This window comes from Physella acuta, unplaced genomic scaffold (genome assembly GCF_028476545.2).
Source record: "Physella acuta isolate Inbredline_101_S28 unplaced genomic scaffold, ASM2847654v3 ptg000209l, whole genome shotgun sequence".
Lineage (NCBI taxonomy): Eukaryota > Metazoa > Mollusca > Gastropoda > Physidae > Physella > Physella acuta.
Window position 1 is genome coordinate 241,172 of NW_026731728.1, and position 23,109 is coordinate 264,280.

The 23,109-nt window shown below is 42.5% G+C and overlaps 2 protein-coding genes across 4 annotated transcripts in view; one reads left to right on the plus strand and one right to left on the minus strand.

The window, feature by feature from the left end:
• Window positions 1-315: 315 nt before the first annotated feature.
• On the plus strand, window positions 316-14,161 carry LOC131937399 (uncharacterized). Of its 2 annotated transcripts, none has more exons than XR_009386220.1 (10): window positions 316-517; window positions 6,147-6,318; window positions 6,624-6,772; window positions 7,886-8,003; window positions 8,164-8,222; window positions 8,879-8,995; window positions 9,612-9,698; window positions 10,083-10,149; window positions 10,663-10,775; window positions 10,870-10,920. XR_009386220.1 is itself a non-coding variant. In XM_059294798.1 (10 exons), exons 1-10 carry the CDS (start codon window positions 392-394, stop codon window positions 10,950-10,952), a joined length of 1,065 nt encoding a protein of 354 aa, XP_059150781.1. In that variant the 5' UTR covers window positions 316-391; the 3' UTR covers window positions 10,953-14,161. The 2 variants fall into 2 exon arrangements, 1 of the variants encoding a protein (XP_059150781.1); XM_059294798.1 differs by having other exon boundaries at window positions 10,689-10,775; window positions 10,870-14,161.
• A 6,200-nt stretch (window positions 14,162-20,361) lies between these two features.
• LOC131937417 (histone deacetylase 6) overlaps window positions 20,362-23,109 on the minus strand; it is a 204,671-nt gene continuing 201,923 nt past the window's right edge. For both annotated transcript variants that reach the window (XM_059294820.1, XM_059294819.1), the window contains exons 36-37: window positions 21,470-21,598; window positions 20,362-21,277 (exon numbers count right to left, since the gene is read on the minus strand). In XM_059294820.1, the coding sequence (XP_059150803.1) occupies window positions 21,209-21,277; window positions 21,470-21,598 (198 nt within the window). In that variant the 3' untranslated portion in view covers window positions 20,362-21,208. The remainder of the gene's footprint in view (window positions 21,278-21,469; window positions 21,599-23,109) is intronic.

The window sequence follows — 23,109 nt, forward strand, 5'->3', positions numbered from 1 at the left end:
CCCATAAAATTGAGCCACAAAAAGTCTGAAAGAAACACTGGACCTGTGCGGTCAAGGTAAATTGAAGGTCCTTTTTTTAAAATGCAATATGCATATGTTATTCTAACGGTAGCGATATGAGTAGACAGAACATTAGGTCATGCGTCTAAAATTAATTATTGATAACAATTGAACGTTATCATAATTAATATCCTGGAATTTCTTGTATGATATTGAGCAATGTGCCATGAAAATCAAACTAGGCTAAAGGGAGTTCACTCCATTTTATTTCGTAGAAAAAAATATCTTCTAAAAATATCTTTTGTCATGTGACTGTTTAAGATGGCGGCTGGCTTGTTTTACTAGCAATGTAAACAATGATGTACCACAAACAAAGGATAAAATAAATGTCATGGAACATGTTGAGTCGGCTGAGAATTTACAAACTGATGTGATGACCAATTCTGCTTCAAATGACTATTCAAAATACGGCATCACGGATGCTCCAAAGTCCACAAAAACAACAGCGCTAGGCAAGGTATTTTCTAGAATCTAGTTCTAGATTCTAACTAATTATAATTAATTACTAGTAATTAGCAATTACTAGGGTAATCTATCGTTTTAGGTACGTAAAATCGCCCGCGAAAAAGTTACCTCATTGTCAAGGCTTTAACTCTTTAAGCCCGTAATTATTTTCACGTTTTACCGGAATTATTTTTTTCACTCATTTTTTTTTCAGTACCCGTGCGGCTAAATGACCCATATCTTTTTACCCGTTAATTTAAACCCCACACATGATTGATAAAAAATAATCGTAATTGAATACACTACACACTGATATAAACTTTTAGGAATTATTTATTTACTGAAGAAAGATAATTACTTAGTTTTAAAGAAGAAAAAATAAAGAGTTGATTTTTTCGTGCAAAAATTACGCTTCTGTCGGGAAAATTAATAATAAGAATAACTTTTCATGAGTTCTTATTCATAGAAAACGAAAGTACGTCCATTTATCTACAAAAATCATGGATCGGATTAGTCTTAGTATAAATACTTTAATTTTCGTTAATTTTATAATGCGGCGACGTAAACGTTTAGACGCGGCCGCTGAACGGCGTTCCGCAGTGTTAAAAAATGCCGTTTTTCGAGTTGTTTTACAAAAACAATTCTATAAAATACAAAATCGATCTAACGAGAAAACTACAAGAAGTAAATACAACGAAAAATGGCCGCTCTAGCGTTATCATGACCTAGATTTACGATTAAAAACTTGGATTCCGAAAAACAACGAATTAAATAGAGAAATATTTATCAGACGCTGGGAGCGTCGTTACGGCATGGCAGGCCGGCGGACCGACCGCTGGGAGCGTCGTTACGGTCTTAAAGAGTTAAGTATATTTTGATATATTTGTGTCAAATATTATAGATACATGAATAATAAACCTAAATCAATGGCTAAATAATAGGCCTAAATAATATTAAATATATCAATCAAGAAATTAACTTTAAACAGCAGAGTTTGCGAGCAGGATTTGCTATATAAAAAGCGGCAATCTGTAAGTTAGAGTGGCTTCCCCTGAATCTTGCGCTATAAGTTTACAATAAAAAAAAATAAACAAGATGGCTGCTTTAGTAAATGAGCATGGTTGCATCTGTTGAAAACATCGCTAGTCTTCATTTATTACTGAAAAGTTTTAATTCAGTTGTTTAAAAACAGGTATATAAATGAAACAAGGAAACATTTTTGTATTTTTCAAAACATAAATCCTCCTCAAAATGTGAAATAATTATTAAAATTTAAGGAGTCACCTGTTTTTCACATTGTTAGTCGCTGGCAATTTTATGTACCTAAAACAATAGATTACATTAATTAGACTATACCCCCTACTTATTAAATTTATACTAGACCGATTAAATAATAACCAGTTAACTAGATCTAGTAATAACTAGGGTGTGGGGAAATTGCGAGACGCGAAAAGCGAAATGGCGAGGCGGGAAAATGCGAGAAGGTAATGCGAGACATACCTGCGAAATTAAGGGTAAATAGCGACACTTTTTGCGAAAAAAGTTTTTTCCTTTTTTTTTCCATCTTTATTTATTTAAATTATTTTTTTTTGTTTTAAAATAAACAAGCATTTAGCCATACCCTTTAACACGAGTGTTGTATGTTATTTTTTATCTAGATACTAAGAAGATAGATAGATCTATATCTAGATCTATCTATTTAAAAATCCTAACATCATTGCTGTGCTACTGTCATCGCCTGCACTTGTTAGCGAGAGGAAAATCCCGTCTCAGTCGGCATTAATTTAAAAATCTAGCCCGCTCATATTGATACAAACGTGAGCTGTGTCATTGTGAATTGGTATAATCTTGTCAGCAGGAGAGATATTTTGCAACATCTATTTATGGATTTTTGTACTTGCAAAAAGTGTAAAAGTATAAACAATTCTAAAACGTGCTATTTATTTTTTTATTAAGTAATTTTAATTACAAACAAAATTTACAAACAAAATCTTCTGAAACAGTCCTCAAACACACCTCGTGACACCATCTTTCACACATAGTACACCCAACCCAGTTCATTAGACTCCCATTTATACATTTTTCTTTTGCTACTTCTTCCAATCCACATTCACAACATTTCACATTCTCATCACAGTTGACCTCCTCGTTCATCCCACAAACAACACTGGCACCCATGTTCTCATCATCATCATCCGCACGCTCAACATCTGTTTTCCGTTTTTTATAATTTGTATTTTTTATCATTTCTGTAATTTTGGCAATGTCTTGCTCATTGTTGTCACCAGCAGTTGAGTTTTTTTAAAACGTCAATATTTTCCCAAAATCTTGTCTAATTTTGGTCAAAATAGAGTATTTTAATCAATTCCTATTACAATGTATTAAAACAGTTTTCTAAAACGCGAAAAAAACGTCTAAAATTATTTTTCTAACATTGCTTTTTTATAGTGTGACTTCACATTTACCCCCCCCCCCCCCCTCCCCCTCATCACACATCGTCATAAAATTACAGACCCCCCCCCCTACAAGTGTGACGTCATTTATGGAAGACCCCAAATAACACCACCACCAAAACCAAAAAATTCAGATAAGTTCAACTTGGTTTTAAAAATATTTGAAGTAGGCCCATAGCTTGCGATATAGCACGAGCAACTGATAATATCGGTGACGTCACTTTATTTTGTTGTATCCAAATGATGTAGGCATTTCCTTGTGCTTAGATTTATATGGTAAAAAAAGCTGGGAAAAAATCGTAGGCGGCGGCTATAAAAAAATTTCTATGCAACAATAGAAAATATGTTTGCGGCGGCAGCGGATCCGGGCACGGTGATCTTCAAAGACGGTAAATCAGGCGGCCTCGGCGTTCCACACAAAAGACAGAAGTTGATCTATCGTCGGCGGTATTTCCGTCGGTTTCGAACAAGGTGGTATTCTAAGTCGACACAAAAGATGGGGGGAGTTGACAAATCATCAGTATGTCTAGCGACGGAAAAATCGGAAGTTTTAACAATGTAAATGAAACGTCTTTGAAGTCTGGACCAAATACCACTGAAAATCGGGTGCGGTAAATTTTTCGCAGAAATCTTCGCATTTCAACACCACCCAGCGTAAGTATCGGCTTGTGGTAAAATGCGAGACAAAAAAGTCACGTGAACGACCGTTTTCGCGCCCTTCTCGCATTTTCCCGTCTCGCCATTTCGCTTTTCGCGTCTCGCAATTTCCCCACACCCTAATAACTAATACTGACTAAAAGCCTGCTAATAACATAATTAATAAGTTAAAAATATTAGCCTATAAAATAAGAATACAAAATAATAGGCTTACTTGTTTAGTTATAGGCCTAGGCTCTGATCAGCCCAAGTAATGTATGACTTTGAATGATTACCTTAGGCCCAGGCCAGCCTGTGGAGGGAGGGGGGGGGGGGTGGGGCTAGGATGACAATTTTAAATTTTTAATATAATAAACTTTTTAACAAGTTAGTAATAATACTAAATAGGCCCAATTACTAATTCAATCAATAATCATTCTTATTTAATCATAATAAACCTGTTTTAACTTTAAAGTTTAAGTTATGTTTGTTTAACTATTGTATATAGTCGAATAATAAATGATGCATTGTCATCGAGTCTTGATCTACATGAAACGTTTTTAAGAAATCAGTAAGGTGGAAGTGGTCAAAATTTTGCTCACAAGTTTCCGCCCATTACAGATGATAGATTAAGGAATCAAGGTTAAAAAAGTTTTGCGGTTTTGAGAAATTGGAAACAATGTAAAGTAATATGTCGGGTCACTGGAAATCACTCTAATTTTGACAGAAACTAGTGAAAAAGATATCTTGGAGGAAATTTTATCCACCTAACTGAAATGGTATTAAAGTGATCAGTATTTTAGAAACCACAAATAGATTAAAGTACCACTTCTGGATATCGGAGGTTACCCAAATATTGAAAGTGACCCAAACATAAGACCTTTTACTTGAAAATGAAATTTTATCGACCTAAATGAATCAGTACTCAAATTATCATTTTCCTATAGAAATATAGTTAGTACCATTTCAGATTACTGGAAATCATTCAAAAGTTGATAGGCACTCAAATTATCATGCTGACAGACACACACATACACAGACAAAATTGCAATACTATGTTTTTAGGTCTGAGGGAGATTTAAATCATAAATGTTTGTCATGATTACATTACTTCTTGTTGAATTAGTTAAGGGTGGTTGCTCCTTGAGAGATCATTCTAGGAAAGGTAACAATAGAGGGTAGAGGGTTAAAAATATGTTTAATTAGCATTTTTAGCAGAACAAAATTGGGATAATAGCGGGTGAAGAGAATTGAATACTTTTGTAAACTAGTGAAACAATTGACTGTTGTCAACTAGTGAAACAATTGACTGTTGTCAACTAGTGAAACAATTGACTGTTGTTAACTAGTGAAACAATTGACTGTTGTCAACTAGTGAAACAATTGACTGTTGTCAACTAGTCAAACAATTGACTGTTGTCAACTAGTCACACAATTGACTGTTGTCATTTAGTGAAACAATTGGTCAACTAGTGAAACAATTGACTGTTGTCAACTAGTGAAACAATTGACTGTTGTCAACTAGTGAAACAATTGACTGTTGTCAACTAGTGAAACAATTGACTGTTGTCAACTAGTGAAACAATTGGTCAACTAGTGAAACAATTGGTCAACTAGTCAAACAATTGGTCAACTAGTGAAACAATTGGTCAACTAGTCAAACAATTGACTGTTGTCAACTAGTCAAACGATTGGTCAACTAGTGAAACAATTGACTGTTGTCAACTAGTCAAACAATTGACTGTTGTCAACTAGTCAAACAATTGACTGTTGTCAACTAGTGAAACAATTGACTGTTGTCAACTAGTCAAACAATTGACTGTTGTCAACTAGTGAAACAATTGACTGTTGTCAACTAGTCAAACAATTGACTGTTGTCAACTAGTCACACAATTGGTCAACTAGTGAAACAATTGACTGTTGTCAACTAGTCAAACAATTGACTGTTGTCAACTAGTGAAACAATTGACTGTTGTCAACTAGTGAAACAATTGACTGTTGTCAACTAGTGAAACAATTGACTGTTGTCAACTAGTGAAACAATTGACTTTTGTCAACTTGTGAAACAATTGACTGTTGTAAACTAGTCAAACAATTGACTGTTGTCAACTTGTGAAACAATTGACTGTTGTCAACTAGTGAAACAATTGACTGTTGTCAACTTGTGAAACAATTGACTTTTGTAAACTTGTGAAACAATTGACTGTTGTCAACTAGTGAAACAATTGACTGTTGTCAACTAGTGAAACAATTGACTGTTGTCAACTAGTGAAACAATTGACTGTTGTCAACTAGTGAAACAATTGGTCAACTAGTGAAACAATTGACTGTTGTCAACTAGTGAAACAATTGACTGTTGTCAACTAGTGAAACAATTGACTGTTGTAAACTAGTGAAACAATTGACTGTTGTCAACTAGTGAAACAATTGACTGTTGTCAACTAGTGAAACAATTGACTGTTGTCAACTAGTGAAACAATTGACTGTTGTCAACTAGTCAAACAATTGACTGTTGTCAACTAGTCAAACAATTGACTGTTCAAACTTCCCCAGACTAAAACTTGCTCCGGGCTGTCGAGGAATGAATGGATTTTTCTGCTCGTATCATCCGCCAACATCCTGACCGCAATAGCCTTGACCTTGTATCGGATGATCTCTGTCATCAAGGACGACGACTCACAAAACCCAGACTTCACATTCACGTTACTTCTGCTGATCAACGCAGGTGCAGTAGAGTAGTGGTGTGACAGTGATGGATCCTAGTTTATTAGGGCTTTATTATTAGGTAGTGGTGACTTGAGCAGTTGACTGAAATCTTTGGTTGACTGAAGTGACTTGAGTAGTTGACTGAAATCTTTGGTTGACTGAAGTGACTTGAGCAGTTGACTGAAATCTTTCGTTGACTGAAGTGACTTGAGTAGTTGACTGAAATCTTTGGTTGACTGAAGTGACTTGAGCAGTTGACTGAAATCTTCGGTTGACTGAAGTGACTTGAGCAGTTGACTGATGTTGACTGATGCCTTCTTGCAGGTTTCTGCGTGTACTATGTGCTGCATGGAGTGTTTAGAGAAAGAGTTTTTGAAGTGTTTGCCTTCATGGGGGCTGTTGTTGTTGTGGCTGTCTACTGTTTGCTGGAATATTTTGTCTTCAACACAACAAGACAATCTACAGTCAAATTAGTAGGCCATTTCCTTTAAGACAATCTACAGTCAAATTAGTAGGACATTTCCTTTACTCTATACTTAAAGAACTCAAACCATCCAAGTACTGTTTGTGTGCAGTCCTTACCTTCACTGTTTGTGTGTAGTCCTTACCTTCACTGTTTGTGTGCAGTCCTTACCTTCACTGTTTGTGTGCAGTCCTTACCTTCATTGTTTGTGTGCAGTCCTTACCTTCACTGTTTGTGTGCAGTCCTTACCTTCACTGTTTGTGTGCAGTCCTTACCTTCACTGTTTGTGTGCAGTCCTTACCTTCACTGTTTGTGTGCAGTCCTTACCTTCATTGTTTGTGTGCAGTCCTTACCTTCACTGTTTGTGTGCAGTCCTTACCTTCACTGTTTGTGTGCAGTCCTTACCTTCACTGTTTGTGTGCAGTCCTTACCTTCACTGTTTGTGTGCAGTCCTTACCTTCACTGTTTGTGTGCAGTCCTTACCTTCACTGTTTGTGTGCAGTCCTTACCTTCACTGTTTGTGTGCAGTCCTTACCTTCATTGTTTGTGTGCAGTCCTTACCTTCACTGTTTGTGTGCAGTCCTTACCTTCACTGTTTGTGTGCAGTCCTTACCTTCACTGTTTGTGTGCAGTCCTTACCTTCACTGTTTGTGTGCAGTCCTTACCTTCACTGTTTGTGTGCAGTCCTTACCTTCACTGTTTGTGTGCAGTCCTTACCTTCACTGTTTGTGTGCAGTCCTTACCTTCACTGTTTGTGTGCAGTCCTTACCTTCACTGTTTGTGTGCAGTCCTTACCTTCATTGTTTGTGTGCAGTCCTTACCTTCACTGTTTGTGTGCAGTCCTTACCTTCACTGTTTGTGTGCAGTCCTTACCTTCACTGTTTGTGTGCAGTCCTTACCTTCACTGTTTGTGTGCAGTCCTTACCTTCATTGTTTGTGTGCAGTCCTTACCTTCATCTTTCACCCTCTAAGTACCGTATCCTTACTCATGTATTTAAATGTAGATGTAGTTTGGAAATGAACTAGTAACCAGATTGAAACAAGAAATAATTAAAATTTTTTATAAAAAGTTTATAATTAAAAATGTTTATAAAAAGTTTATAATTAAAACTGTTACCTCCAGGTTCGTTTGATTCTTGCCTGCATTCTGGCGCCACCAAATATTTATCTGGCCTACATTGTCTCCAGAAACTTCGGATACCTCCAGTTCCGCAGCGTTGGTGCATCAGGACACTTGCAAAGTATAAAAAACTTTTAACTTGTCATTTGACTTGCCACAAGATCATCTCTCAAAGTTCAGACAAACATTTTTCATTGACATTGTTAGTTACAGAAAGTTTATTTTTAGATGTAATGATTAGAAAATTGACAAATGTAAAAAAGAAATTGTTCGACCCACAGAACTGTACAAGCAAGCTGGAATTTTCTCCTGTCTTCTCAAATTTGACTTACAAGCTGCTGTGAGTACAGAAAAAATAAGTTTACCTTGCATAAATCTCCCCCACCTTACCCCATTTAAATCTCCCCACATCTCACACAAATTTCCCCACATCTCACACAAATTTCCCCACATCTCACACAAATTTCCCCACATCTCACACAAATTTCCCCACATCTCACACAAAATGTCCCCACATCTCACACAAAATGTCCCCACATCTCACACATTTCCCCACATCTCACACAAAATGTCCCCACATCTCACACATTTCCCCACATCTCACACATTTCCCCACATCTCACACAAAATGTCCCCACATCTCACACAAAATTTCCCCACATCTCACACAAAATGTCCCCACATCTCACACATTTCCCCACATCTCACACAAAATGTCCCCACATCTCACACATTTCCCCACATCTCACACATTTCCCCACATCTCACACAAAATGTCCCCACATCTCACACAAATTTCCCCACATCTCACACATTTCCCCACATCTCACACAAATTTCCCCACATCTCACACAAATTTCCCCACATCTCACACATTTCCCCACATCTCACACAAAATGTCCCCACATCTCACACAAATGTCCCCACATCTCACACAAATTTCCCCACATCTCACATAAATTTCCCCACATCTCACACAAAATCTCCCCACACCAGTGTAGCATCGTGGTCCTGGCCCTGGAGTCTGGCACCAAGGTGTCAATCTTAGAGACGGCGTCACTGGCTGTTGGCATCCCATACTCGTTGTTGTGGTGTCTGTTGGGCTGGATTAGTGTGAGTATCTGCTACTGTTGATCTGTGTATCTGCCACTGTAGATCTGTGTATCTGCCACTGTAGATCTGTGTATCTGCCACTGTAGATCTGTGTATCTGCCACTGTTGATCTGTGTATCTGCCACTGTTGATCTGTGTATCTGCCACTGTTGATCTGTGTATCTGCCACTGTTGACAATGTTTCTTACAGACTTTTAACTCCAGGGGGCACTTAATATTTTTTTGGGGGGGGGGGGGGGGGGGAAAGAAGCTCTGAATGTTGATCTGTGTATCCAGCACTGTTGATCTGTTACCATGACAACAAGCATACAATGGCTTCCCTCAAACAATCAAGTGCTGATGGGCATGATGAGAAAGCTGATTTTACAAAAAATTCACAATCTTACAATCTTACTTCTAAGAAATCTGTGTGTAATCTGTACTGCCTTACCTGTATGTAATGTGTACTGCCTTATATGTATGTAATCTGTATTGTCTTACATGTATGTAATCTGAATTGTCTTACATGCATGTAGTTTGTAATGTCTTACATGCATGTAGTCTGTAATGTCTTACATGTATGTAATCTGTAATGTCTTACATGTGTGTAATCTGTAATGCATGTAATCTGCTGAAGATGAAGAGAGAGCTCAAGTCCGCTGCTGTAGTTTTTGCCGTGTTTGGGCTAGTCAAGCCATGCTACTACATCTACAAGATTGTTCAGGTATGTGCATAACTAGTGTGTTAATAGACACATACAACTAGTGTGTTAATAGACACATACAACGAGTGTGCCAATAAACACATACACCTAGTGTGTTAATAGACACATACACACTAAGTGTGTTAATAGACACAACTAGTGTGCCAATAGACACATACACCTAGTGTGCCAATAGACACATACACCTAGTGTGCCAATAGACACATACACCTAGTGTGCCAATAGACATATACACCTAGTGTGCCAATAGACACATACACCTAGTGTGCCAATAGACACATACACCTAGTGTGCCAATAGACACATACACCTAGTGTGCCAATAGACACATACACCTAGTGTGCCAATAGACACATGAAACATGTGGTTTACCATCTGCCACAGGAATACATTGAGCTGGATGAGCACACACAAGGCACAGAAAGCATTGTCTACTCTCTGATTGCTGCAGGTTAGTCAGTGGAGTGAGCTGTATCCATGGATTCTATGGTGGTGGATTATATTTAATGGAGTTGGTGGATTATATTCAATGTAGTTGGTGGATTATATTTAATGGAGTTGGTGGATTATAGTTAATGTAGTTGGTGGATTATAATGGATGGTTGGTGGATTATATTTAATGAAGTTGGTGGATTATATCTTTTTGTGGATGTTATTTGTGGTTGGAAGCTTATAAATATAATCTGTGTTGGTGGATCATATATTAGTTGATGGCTCTATATCTATGTTAGTGGATTATATCTGTTGGTTAGTGGATTATATCTGTTGGTTAGTGGATTATATCTGTTGGTTAGTGGATTATATCTGTTGGTTAGTGGATTATATCTGTTGGTTGATGGTTTGGTGGATAATATATTTTATTAAATGATGTGTGTAAGCTGGTTAATCATCTTTGTGCTGTTACCCTGTATAAAAACTTTTGATGAACTGACTGCTTCATGTGACTTGACTTAAACTTGATCAGTCATGTGACTTAATCTCTCCTGCAAGTGGCGCTGGGTCTGCTGGTCTGGTTCGTGCTGATGGTAGAACTTGTCTTTGTCTGTCAGAACTTTGGTCAGGGACTCAGGACTGATGGTAAGTCATCCAATGACTTTTGTTGTCTGATCTGACTTTTGTCCTGACCTGACTTTTGCCTAATATGACTTTTGTTTTCATCTGACTTCTCTAGCAGCCAAACCTGTGAACAATGAAAGAACTGGACTGTTGGGCTCAAGGACCAACTTCCCCAGCTCAACAACGGCAAGTCTGTAATTTGGTTGACTTTGTGATTGGTTTGATCTGGCCCATGGCTCAACAACGGCCAGCCTGTAATTTGGTTGACTTTGTGATTGGTTTGATCTGGCCCATGGCTCAACAACGGCCAGCCTGTAATTTGGTTGACTTTGTGATTGGTTTGATCTGGCCCATGGCTCAACAACGGCAAGTCTGTAATTTGGTTTGGTTGACTTTGTGATTGGTTTGATCTGGCCCATGGCTCAACAACGGCCAGCCTGTAATTTGGTTGACTTTGTGATTGGTTTGATCTGGCCCATGGCTCAACAACGGCCAGTCTGTAATTTGGTTGACTTTGTGATTGGTTTGATCTGGCCCATGGCTCAACAACGGCCAGTCTGTAATTTGGTTGACTTAGTGATTGGTTTGATCTGGCCCATGGCTCAACAACGGCAAGTCTGTAATTTGGTTTGGTTGACTTTGTGATTGGTTTGATCTGGCCCATGGCTCAACAACGGCCAGTCTGTAATTTGGTTGACTTTGTGATTGGTTTGATCTGGCCCATGGCTCAACAACGGCCAGTCTGTAATTTGGTTGACTTTGTGATTGGTTTGATCTGGCCCATGGCTCAACAACGGCCAGTCTGTAATTTGGTTGACTTTGTGATTGGTTTGATCTGGCCCATGGCTCAACAACGGCCAGCCTGTAATTTGGTTGACTTTGTGATTGGTTTGATCTGGCCCATGGCTCAACAACGGCCAGCCTGTAATTTGGTTGACTTTGTGATTGGTTTGATCTGGCCCATGGCTCAACAACGGCAAGTCTGTAATTTGGTTTGGTTGACTTTGTGATTGGTTTGATCTGGCCCATGGCTCAACAACGGCCAGTCTGTAATTTGGTTGACTTTGTGATTGGTTTGATCTGGCCCATGGCTCAACAACGGCCAGTCTGTAATTTGGTTGACTTTGTGATTGGTTTGATCTGGCCCATGGCTCAACAACGGCCAGTCTGTAATTTGGTTGACTTTGTGATTGGTTTGATCTGGCCCATGGCTCAACAACGGCCAGCCTGTAATTTGTTTGACTTTGTGATTGGTTTGATCTGGCCCATGGCTCAACAATGGCAAGTCTGTAATTTGGTTTGGTTGACTTTGTGATTGGTTTGATCTGGCCCATGGCTCAACAACGGCAAGTCTGTAATTTGGTTGACTTTGTGATTGGTTTGATCTGGCCCATGGCTCAACAACGGCCAGTCTGTAATTTGGTTGACTTTGTGATTGGTTTGATCTGGCCCATGGCTCAACAACGGCAAGTCTGTAATTTGGTTGACTTTGTGATTGGTTTGATCTGGCCCATGGCTCAACAACGGCCAGTCTGTAATTTGGTTGACTTTGTGATTGGTTTGATCTGGCCCATGGCTCAACAACGGCAAGTCTGTAATTTGGTTGACTTTGTGATTGGTTTGATCTGGCCCATGGCTCAACAACGGCCAGTCTGTAATTTGGTTGACTTTGTGATTGGTTTGATCTGGCCCATGGCTCAACAACGGCAAGTCTGTAATTTGGTTGACTTTGTGATTGGTTTGATCTGGCCCATGGCTCAACAACGGCCAGTCTGTAATTTGGTTGACTTAGTGATTGGTTTGATCTGGCCCATGGCTCAACAACGGCCAGTCTGTAATTTGGTTGACTTAGTGATTGGTTTGATCTGGCCCATGGCTCAACAACGGCAAGTCTGTAATTTGGTTGACTTAGTGATTGGTTTGATCTGGCCCATGGCTCAACAATGGCCAGCCTGTAATTTGGTTTGGTTGACTTTGTGATTGGTTTGATCTGGCCCATGGCTCAACAACGGCCAGCCTGTAATTTGGTTGACTTTGTGATTGGTTTGATCTGGCCCATGGCTCAACAACGGCCAGCCTGTAATTTGGTTGACTTTGTGATTGGTTTGATCTGGCCCATGGCTCAAGCTGTTCTGGGTGTTGAATGAGATGATCCAGTCTTTATGTTTGAGACTTGCTAGTATGTGAGTCAATATGTTGATGGACTCATTTTATTCATGGTAAAACGTCTACGTACTAGAAAGATATTTCTCATGATGGTAAAACGTCTACGTGCTAGAAAGATATTTCTCATGATGGTAAAACGTCTACGTACTAGAAAGATATTTCTCAGCACCTCAGGAGGGTAATTTAACTGCTGGTATACACATTGGGTTAATGTTTCCATGCTCTGTGTACAGTTGTTATATGTAGCTTATATACAGTTGTTTTATTTTTTATACAGTAGTGTTTTATATAGTATTGTACTATATACTTTTGTTCTTTTTTTACGATTGTTCCATAAAAAGCAGTGGTCCATAAAAATTTTCTGTTTTTTACAGGGTAGGTCTTTTTGCCAAATTTAGTAAATTCTAATGAAAATGTGTTTATTGCTCAAGATACTAAACTTTTCAGCTTTAAAGAGATATTTGTGCAATTAACTAGGTTTATGTTAAGGGAAACAACTCAAGTTATATTTTTAGGAAGATAAATTATTTCGATTATATCCCCTTACGGAAGGGAACCGCTCAATATTTAAATCTTATGGACCCAGTGTGAGGTTCTAAAATGGACATATCGTGACGTCATCCACTATACCTTGTTGAGTTCTGCTTTACAATATTTTTTGCATAGAAAAAATTAGCAATTTGCTGTTAATATTGCTATAGAACAAATCAGCAATTTGCTGTTCAGAGTTCAATTTAATTCAGTGCTTTACATGATTATTGTCAATTCACGCATTTATTTTTAACTTGTTTTTTGCTAAGTTTTATTTGTAAAGATTTTATCTTATTCAAAAGAATAAAGATTTAGCTATCGTATCTAAATCAATGAAGATTTTATAGTTAAATTGGGTAAAGATTTGATTTAAATGGGTAGAAATTTAATTAAAATGGGTAAAGATTTAATCCATCTCAGCTAAAAATGGGGCAGCAGTTTTGCCAACGTAGCTCCCCGCAGCTACTGAGGATAACTGTGTTTAAAAAATGTCGTAACAATTGATTAAAGCGTGTTTATTTCAATGGATGGCTCGTCAAAAATTGAGCTTGAAACCAAATGGTGCATGTACTCTAGTCATCAATGTTAGAATCTGTTTGGTTTGGGCTCTTAACTTTAGTTCATGGCCAGTGGTTATGTTCTGTGGGGTCAGTAAATTAATGGGGTCAGTAGACTGGTGGGGTCAGTAGACTGGTGGGGTCAGTAGACTGGTGGGGTCAGTAGACTGGTGGGGTCAGTAGACTGGTGGGGTCAGTAGACTGGTGGGGTCAGTAGACTGGTGGGGTCAGTAGACTGGTGGGGTCAGTAGACTGGTGGGGTCAGTAGACTGGTGGGGTCAGTAGACTGGTGGGGTCAGTAAACTGGTGGGGTCAGTAGACTGGTGGGGTCAGTAGACTGGTGGGGTCACTAGACTGGTGGGGTCAGTAGACTGGTGGGGTCAGTAGACTGGTGGGGTCACTAGACTGGTGGGGTCAGTAGACTGGTGGGGTCAGTAGACTGGTGGGGTCAGTAGACTGGTGGGGTCAGTAAATTAATGGGGTCAGTAGACTGGTGGGGTCACTAGACTGGTGAGGTCAGTAGACTGGTGGGGTCAGTAGACTGGTGGGGTCAGTAGACTGGTGGGGTCAGTAGACTGGTGGGGTCACTAGACTGGTGGGGTCAGTAGACTGGTGGGGTCAGTAGACTGGTGGGGTCAGTAGACTGGTGGGGTCACTAGACTGGTGGGGTCAGTAGACTGGTGGGGTCACTAGACTGGTGGGGTCAGTAGACTGGTGGGGTCAGTAGACTGGTGGGGTCAGTAGACTGGTGGGGTCAGTATATTAATGGGGTCAGTAGACTGGTGGGGTCAGTAGACTGGTGGGGTCACTAGACTGGTGGGGTCAGTAGACTGGTGGGGTCAGTAGACTGGTGGGGTCACTAGACTGGTGGGGTCAGTAGACTGGTGGGGTCAGTAGACTGGTGGGGTCAGTAGACTGGTGGGGTCAGTAAATTAATGGGGTCAGTAGACTGGTGGGGTCAGTAGACTGGTGGGGTCAGTAGACTGGTGGGGTCAGTAAATTAATGGGGTCAGTAGACTGGTGGGGTCACTAGACTGGTGGGGTCAGTAGACTGGTGGGGTCAGTAGATTGGTGGGGTCAGTAGACTGGTGGGGTCACTAGACTGGTGGGGTCAGTAGACTGGTGGGGTCAGTAGACTGGTGGGGTCACTAGACTGGTGGGGTCAGTAGACTGGTGGGGTCAGTAGACTGGTGGGGTCAGTAAATTAATGGGGTCAGTAGACTGGTGGGGTCAGTAGACTGGTGGGGTCAGTAGACTGGTGGGGTCAGTAGACTGGTGGGGTCAGTAGACTGGTGGGGTCACTAGACTGGTGGGGTCAGTAGACTGGTGGGGTCACTAGACTGGTGGGGTCAGTAGACTGGTGGGGTCAGTAGACTGGTGGGGTCACTAGACTGGTGGGGTCAGTAGACTGGTGGGGTCAGTAGACTGGTGGGGTCAGTAGACTGGTGGGGTCAGTAGACTGGTGGGGTCAGTAGACTGGTGGGGTCAGTAAATTAATGGGGTCAGTAGACTGGTGGGGTCACTAGACTGGTGAGGTCAGTAGACTGGTGGGGTCAGTAGACTAGACTGGTGGGGTCAGTAGACTGGTGGGGTCAGTAGACTGGTGGGGTCAGTAGACTGGTGGGGTCAGTAGACTGGTGGGGTCAGTAGACTGGTGGGGTCAGTAGACTGGTGGGGTCACTAGACTGGTGGGGTCAGTAGACTGGTGGGGTCAGTAGACTGGTGGGGTCAGTAGACTGGTGGGGTCAGTAGACTGGTGGGGTCACTAGACTGGTGGGGTCAGTAGACTGGTGGGGTCAGTAAATTAATGGGGTCAGTAGACTGGTGGGGTCAGTAGACTGGTGGGGTCAGTAGACTGGTGGGGTCAGTAGACTGGTGGGGTCACTAGACTGGTGGGGTCAGTAGACTGGTGGGGTCAGTAGACTGGTGGGGTCACTAGACTGGTGGGGTCAGTAGACTGGTGGGGTCAGTAGACTGGTGGGGTCAGTAGACTGGTGGGGTCACTAGACTGGTGGGGTCAGTAAATTAATGGGGTCAGTAGACTGGTGGGGTCAGTAGACTGGTGGGGTCAGTTGACTGGTGGGGTCACTAGACTGGTGGGGTCAGTAGACTGGTGGGGTCAGTAGACTGGTGGGGTCAGTAGACTGGTGGGGTCAGTAGACTAGACTGGTGGGGTCACTAGACTGGTGGGGTCAGTAGACTGGTGGGGTCAGTAGACTGGTGGGGTCAGTAGACTGGTGGGGTCAGTAGACTGGTGGGGTCAGTAGACTGGTGGGGTCAGTAGACTGGTGGGGTCACTAGACTGGTGGGGTCACTAGACTGGTGGGGTCAGTAGACTGGTGGGGTCACTAGACTGGTGGGGTCAGTAGACTAGACTGGTGGGGTCAGTAGACTGGTGGGGTCAGTAAATTAATGGGGTCAGTAGACTGGTGGGGTCAGTAGACTGGTGGGGTCAGTAGACTGGTGGGGTCACTAGACTGGTGGGGTCACTAGACTGGTGGGGTCAGTAGACTGGTGGGGTCAGTAGACTGGTGGGGTCAGTAGACTAGACTGGTGGGGTCAGTAGACTGGTGGGGTCAGTAGACTGGTGGGGTCAGTAGACTGGTGGGGTCAGTAGACTGGTGGGGTCAGTAGACTGGTGGGGTCAGTAGACTGGTGGGGTCAGTAGACTGGTGGGGTCAGTAGACTGGTGGGGTCAGTAGACTGGTGGGGTCACTAGACTGGTGGGGTCAGTAGACTGGTGGGGTCAGTAGACTGGTGGGGTCAGTAGACTGGTGGGGTCAGTAGACTGGTGGGGTCAGTAAATTAATGGGGTCAGTAAATTAATGGGGTCAGTAGACTGGTGGGGTCACTAGACTGGTGGGGTCACTAGACTGGTGGGGTCACTAGACTGGTGGGGTCAGTAGACTGGTGGGGTCAGTAGACTAGACTGGTGGGGTCACTAGACTAGACTGGTGGGGTCAGTAGACTGGTGGGGTCAGTAGACTGGTGGGGTCAGTAGACTGGTGGGGTCAGTAGACTGGTGGGGTCAGTAGACTGGTGGGGTCACTAGACTGGTGGGGTCAGTAGACTGGTGGGGTCAGTAGACTGGTGGGGTCAGTAGACTGGTGGGGTCAGTAGACTGGTGGGGTCAGTAGACTGGTGGGGTCAGTAGACTGGTGGGGTCAGTAGACTGGTGGGGTCACTAGACTGGTGGGGTCAGTAGACTGGTGGGGTCAGTAGACTGGTGGGGTCAGTAGACTGGTGGGGTCAGTAGACTGGTGGGGTCACTAGACTGGTGGGGTCACTAGACTGGTGGGGTCAGTAGACTGGTGGGGTCAGTAGACTGGTGGGGTCACTAGACTGGTGGGGTCACTAGACTGGTGGGGTCAGTAGACTGGTGGGGTCAGTAGACTGGTGGGGTCAGTAAATTAATGGGGTCAGTAGACTGGTGGGGTCAGTAGACTGGTGGGGTCAGTAGACTGGTGGGGTCAGTAAATTAATGGGGTCAGTAGACTGGTGGGGTCAGTAGACTGGTGGGGTCAGTAGACTGGTGGGGTCAGTAGACTGGTGGGGTCAGTAGACTGGTGGGGTCAGTAAATTAATGGGGTCAGTAGACTGGTGGGGTCAGTAGACTGGTGGGGTCAGTAAATTAATGGGGTCAGTAGACTGGTGGGGTCAGTAGACTGGTGGGGTCAGTAAATTAATGGGGTCAGTAGACTGGTGGGGTCAGTAGACTGGTGGGGTGGTAGACTGGTGGGGTCAGTAGACTGGTGGGGTCAGTAAATTAATGGGGTCAGTAGACTGGTGGGGTCAGTAGACTGGTGGGGTCAGTAGACTGGTGGGGTCAGTAGACTGGTGGGGTCAGTAGACTGGTGGGGTCAGTAGACTGGTGGGGTCACTAGACTGGTGGGGTCACTAGACTGGTGGGGTCAGTAGACTAGACTGGTGGGGTCAGTAGACTAGACTGGTGGGGTCAGTAGACTAGACTGGTGGGGTCAGTAGACTGGTGGGGTCAGTAGACTGGTGGGGTCAGTAGACTGGTGGGGTCAGTAGACTGGTGGGGTCAGTAGACTGGTGGGGTCAGTAGACTGGTGGGGTCAGTAGACTGGTGGGGTCAGTAGACTGGTGGGGTCAGTAGACTGGTGGGGTCAGTAGACTGGTGGGGTCAGTAAATTAATGGGGTCAGTAGACTGGTGGGGTCAGTAGACTGGTGGGGTCAGTAGACTGGTGGGGTCACTAGACTGGTGGGGTCAGTAGACTGGTGGGGTCACTAGACTGGTGGGGTCAGTAGACTGGTGGGGTCAGTAGACTGGTGGGGTCACTAGACTGGTGGGGTCAGTAGACTGGTGGGGTCACTAGACTGGTGGGGTCAGTAGACTAGACTGGTGGGGTCAGTAGACTGGTGGGGTCAGTAGACTGGTGGGGTCAGTAGACTGGTGGGGTCAGTAGACTGGTGGGGTCAGTAGACTGGTGGGGTCAGTAGACTGGTGGGGTCAGTAGACTGGTGGGGTCAGTAGACTGGTGGGGTCAGTAGACTGGTGGGGTCACTAGACTGGTGGGGTCAGTAGACTGGTGGGGTCAGTAGACTGGTGGGGTCAGTAGACTGGTGGGGTCAGTAGACTGGTGGGGTCACTAGACTGGTGGGGTCACTAGACTGGTGGGGTCAGTAGACTGGTGGGGTCACTAGACTGGTGGGGTCAGTAGACTGGTGGGGTCACTCGACTGGTGGGGTCAGTAGACTGGTGGGGTCACTGGTGGGGTCAGTAGACTGGTGGGGTCAGTAGACTGGTGGGGTCAGTAGACTGGTGGGGTCAGTAAATTAATGGGGTCAGTAGACTGGTGGGGTCAGTAGACTGGTGGGGTCAGTAGACTGGTGGGGTCAGTAGACTGGTGGGGTCAGTAGACTGGTGGGGTCAGTAGACTGGTGGGGTCAGTAGACTGGTGGGGTCAGTAGACTGGTGGGGTCAGTAGACTGGTGGGGTCAGTAGACTGGTGGGGTCACTCGACTGGTGGGGTCAGTAGACTGGTGGGGTCACTGGTGGGGTCAGTAGACTGGTGGGGTCAGTAGACTGGTGGGGTCAGTAGACTGGTGGGGTCAGTAAATTAATGGGGTCAGTAGACTGGTGGGGTCAGTAGACTGGTGGGGTCAGTAGACTGGTGGGGTCACTAGACTGGTGGGGTCACTAGACTGGTGGGGTCAGTAGACTGGTGGGGTCACTAGACTGGTGGGGTCAGTAGACTAGACTGGTGGGGTCAGTAGACTGGTGGGGTCAGTAGACTGGTGGGGTCAGTAGACTGGTGGGGTCAGTAGACTGGTGGGGTCAGTAGACTGGTGGGGTCACTAGACTGGTGGGGTCAGTAGACTGGTGGGGTCAGTAGACTGGTGGGGTCAGTAGACTGGTGGGGTCAGTAGACTGGTGGGGTCAGTAGACTGGTGGGGTCACTAGACTGGTGGGGTCAGTAGACTGGTGGGGTCACTAGACTGGTGGGGTCAGTAGACTGGTGGGGTCAGTAGACTGGTGGGGTCAGTAGACTGGTGGGGTCAGTAGACTGGTGGGGTCAGTAGACTGGTGGGGTCAGTAGACTGGTGGGGTCAGTAGACTAGACTGTCTGGTTCAGTAAACTTAAGGGGTACATCAGTTGTGGCCATATTCTGGTAACAAGACACTGTAAAACTATTTTTCAAATCTCCCCCATTTAATCATCTTTCACCTTTTGGTGGGACCTGCAACTATAGCTCTAAACTTTAAATTCTTCGACCAAATCTTTTTTATCTGTGGTACTAGCTGAAGTATTTGGTTTTTTAAAATTTTATTCAACTTGTTAATTTTGTTTACACCAATTGGCTTAATTAAACATGCTGATTAATGTGCTTGCTAATGATGAAAACGCTTACATCCCTTGTATAAGTTAAAGATTGTGTTCACTCAACTTTTTCCTGCCCCAAATCTCTTTCATCATAAATATTTACAATTTTAAAATTCTATTCTTTAATTAAAATGTATACAATTATTTTTTGTAACCAAAATATTTATTCTAGTTTTGTTGCCTACCTTGCATGAAGACTGAAATAATTTTCTAAAATAAAATCACCAGGAATGTCTTGAGTTGTTGCTATTGTCCCATACTGGATATAAAAATATCTTTACAGTTAAAACGAGAAAATAAAAGCAGCAAAAAAAATAAATTTAGAAACCTTTGCTAATACACACTTTTTTAAGGGGGTGGGGGGGGGGGGGGGGAAATGGGAATTTAATATTTTTTATTGGATTTTTTATTTTGGTACACTGTTTATCTTTAATCTTCTTGTGTCTTTCAATGTGTTGTTTTTTTTTGGTCAGACAAAATAAATAAAAGAAACACAGGTTAGATCTGTTTCACTTAATTGTGCAAGTTGACATACAAGAAAATATATATTCTAGCCTTTTTCATCATCTTCAAATATAAGCAATTTAGTGTAAAACTACTTCCACAATACTAGCTGAAACACAGGATGGAATCACAAAAATATTTGTGACCAATCTTTTAAAAATTGAAAAAAAAAAATTGAAAAATTCTTTTGAACAGGTCATCAATAATTTGTAAATTGGATAAAAACATAAGAGAACATTAAGTTCATCAGTTTCTACTGGCAATAAAATGATACCATTAAGTTCATCAGTTTCTACTGGCAATAAAATGATACCATTTGCTGCCAGCCCTCTTAAGGCCAAAGTCAGGCGGGTGTGATCAACTTAGTCTTGTACATATCAAATACAACTTGTACATCATGGTACACACAAAAAAACAATCAATTATACTGGTACAGTGATTCATGTATTTCTAATACAATTACAGAATACAAACAATTCAAAAATAAAATGTGATTGTAAACATTTTTATCTGATTAATTACAATAGACCTAATTACAATAGACCTGATTACATCAGACCAGACCTGATTACATCAGACCAGACCTGATTACAATAGACCAGACCTGATTGGACAATTATTGAAGAACCCTGAAAGTTGCAGCAACCCATTTCATCAAAGCCTAGGGAGTCAAATCACAAGACAGACCCAGACTAGGTACAGACAATTTTAGCAGACAAAATAATTTTTTAATTAGACTTTAAAACTTAATTAATGTTAGTGCATATCAGCTGGTACTGGTCAAGGTTACAGGATGCTGGTCAAGGTTACAGGATGCTGGTCAAGGTTACAGGATGCTGGTCAAGGTTACAGGATGCTAGGAAGTGATTCTCCAAATTTGCTGAGGTGAGCTGCGTTCTTGACGGGAAACAAAACCTGAAAACATGAAGTGGGTCACATAGAACATGGGTTGGGTCACATAGGACATGGGGTGGGTCACATAGAACATGAGGTGGGTCACATAGAACATGGGGTGGGTCACATAGGACATATTGTCCATAAAATGACCTGGACATATTGTCCATAAAATGACCTGGACATATTGTCCATAAAGTGACCTGGACTCACCTCATTGTCCACATACTGGTCACATGTGTAACACCAGACGCTGAGGTCAGTGAAGCTCAAGGCCATGTTGTGGTCAGTCGCCATCTTATGCAGCATCATGTGTTCATTGACAAACCTGCTGCACTCAACCTAGACATAAACCTACTACACTCAACCTAGACATAAACAAACCTACTACATTCAACCTAGACATAAACAAACCTACTACATTCAACCTAGACATAAACAAACCTGCTACACTCAACCTAGACATAAACAAACCTGCTGCACTCAACCTAGACATAAACAAACCTACTACACTCAACCTAGACATAAACAAACCTACTACACTCAACCTAGACATAAACAAACCTGCTACACTCAACCTAGACATAAACAAACCTGCTGCACTCAACCTAGACATAAACAAACCTACTACACTCAACCTAGACATAAACAAACCTATTACACTCAACCTAGACATAAACAAACCTACTACACTCAACCTAGACATAAACAAACCTGCTACACTCAACCTAGACATAAACAAACCTGCTACACTTAACCTAGACACAAACTTTAGTAAAATTCAATGAAATATTCTAAAGCCAAACGACTTGTCTAGAAAACACAAGTACACTAATAATAAATGAAGCTGTTTACTTCAGTCAATTTAGCACAGACACACACACTAGACAACAGACACACACACTAGAGAAACAGTTATTGATCACTTAACTAAATCCATTGGGAGAGGTTATGTGCTAAAATAAATGAGGAAGTCTTTCTCGTCTGGTTGTTTTGTCTGTGATTTGTCCAGTCTGTGATTTGTCCAGCCTGTGATTTGTCCAGTCTGTGATTTGTCCATCAGTCTGTGATTTGTCCATCAGTCTGTGATTTGTCCATCAGTCTGTGATTTGTCCAGTCTGTGATTTGTCCAATATGTGATTTGTCCAGTCTGTGATTTGTCCAGTCTGTAATTTGTCCAGCCTGTGATTTGTCCATCAGTCTATGATTTGTCCATCAGTCTGTGATTTGTCCAGCCTGTGATTTGTCCAGTCTGTGATTTGTCCAGTCTGTGATTTGTCCAGCCTGTGATTTGTCCAGTCTGTGATTTGTCCTGTCTGTGATTTGTCCATCAGCCTGTGATTTGTCCAGTCTGTGATTTGTCCATCAGCCTGTGATTTGTCCTGTCTGTGATTTGTCCATCAGCCTGTGATTTGTCCAGCCTGTGATTTGTCCATCAGTCTGTGATTTGTCCATCAGCCTGTGATTTGTCCAGTCTGTGATTTGTCCATCAGCCTGTGTTTTGTCCAGCCTGTGATTTGTCCATCAGTCTGTGATTTGTTCATTAGTTTGTGATTTGTCCATCAGTCTGTGATTTGTCCAGTCTGTGATTTGTCCATCAGCCTGTGTTTTGTCCAGCCTGTGATTTGTCCATCAGTCTGTGATTTGTCCATTAGTTTGTGATTTGTCCATCAGTCTGTGATTTGTCCAGTCTGTGATTTGTCCAGCCTGTGATTTGTCCATCAGCCTGTGATTTGTCCATCAGTCTGTGATTTGTCCATCAGTCTGTGATTTGTCCAGCCTGTGATTTGTCCAGTCTGTGATTTGTCCTGTCTGTGATTTGTCCATCAGCCTGTGATTTGTCCAGTCTGTGA

Coding starts and splice junctions, on each gene's coding strand:
- LOC131937399 (XM_059294798.1), top strand. CDS start 392: ATGGAACATGTTGAGTCGGCTGAGAATTTACAAACTGATGTGATGACC. Junction 518..6,146: donor AAACAACAGCGCTAGGCAAG/GTATTTTCTAGA, acceptor AAACTTCCCCAG/ACTAAAACTTGCTCCGGGCT. Junction 10,776..10,869: donor TCAGGGACTCAGGACTGATG/GTAAGTCATCCA, acceptor TGACTTCTCTAG/CAGCCAAACCTGTGAACAAT.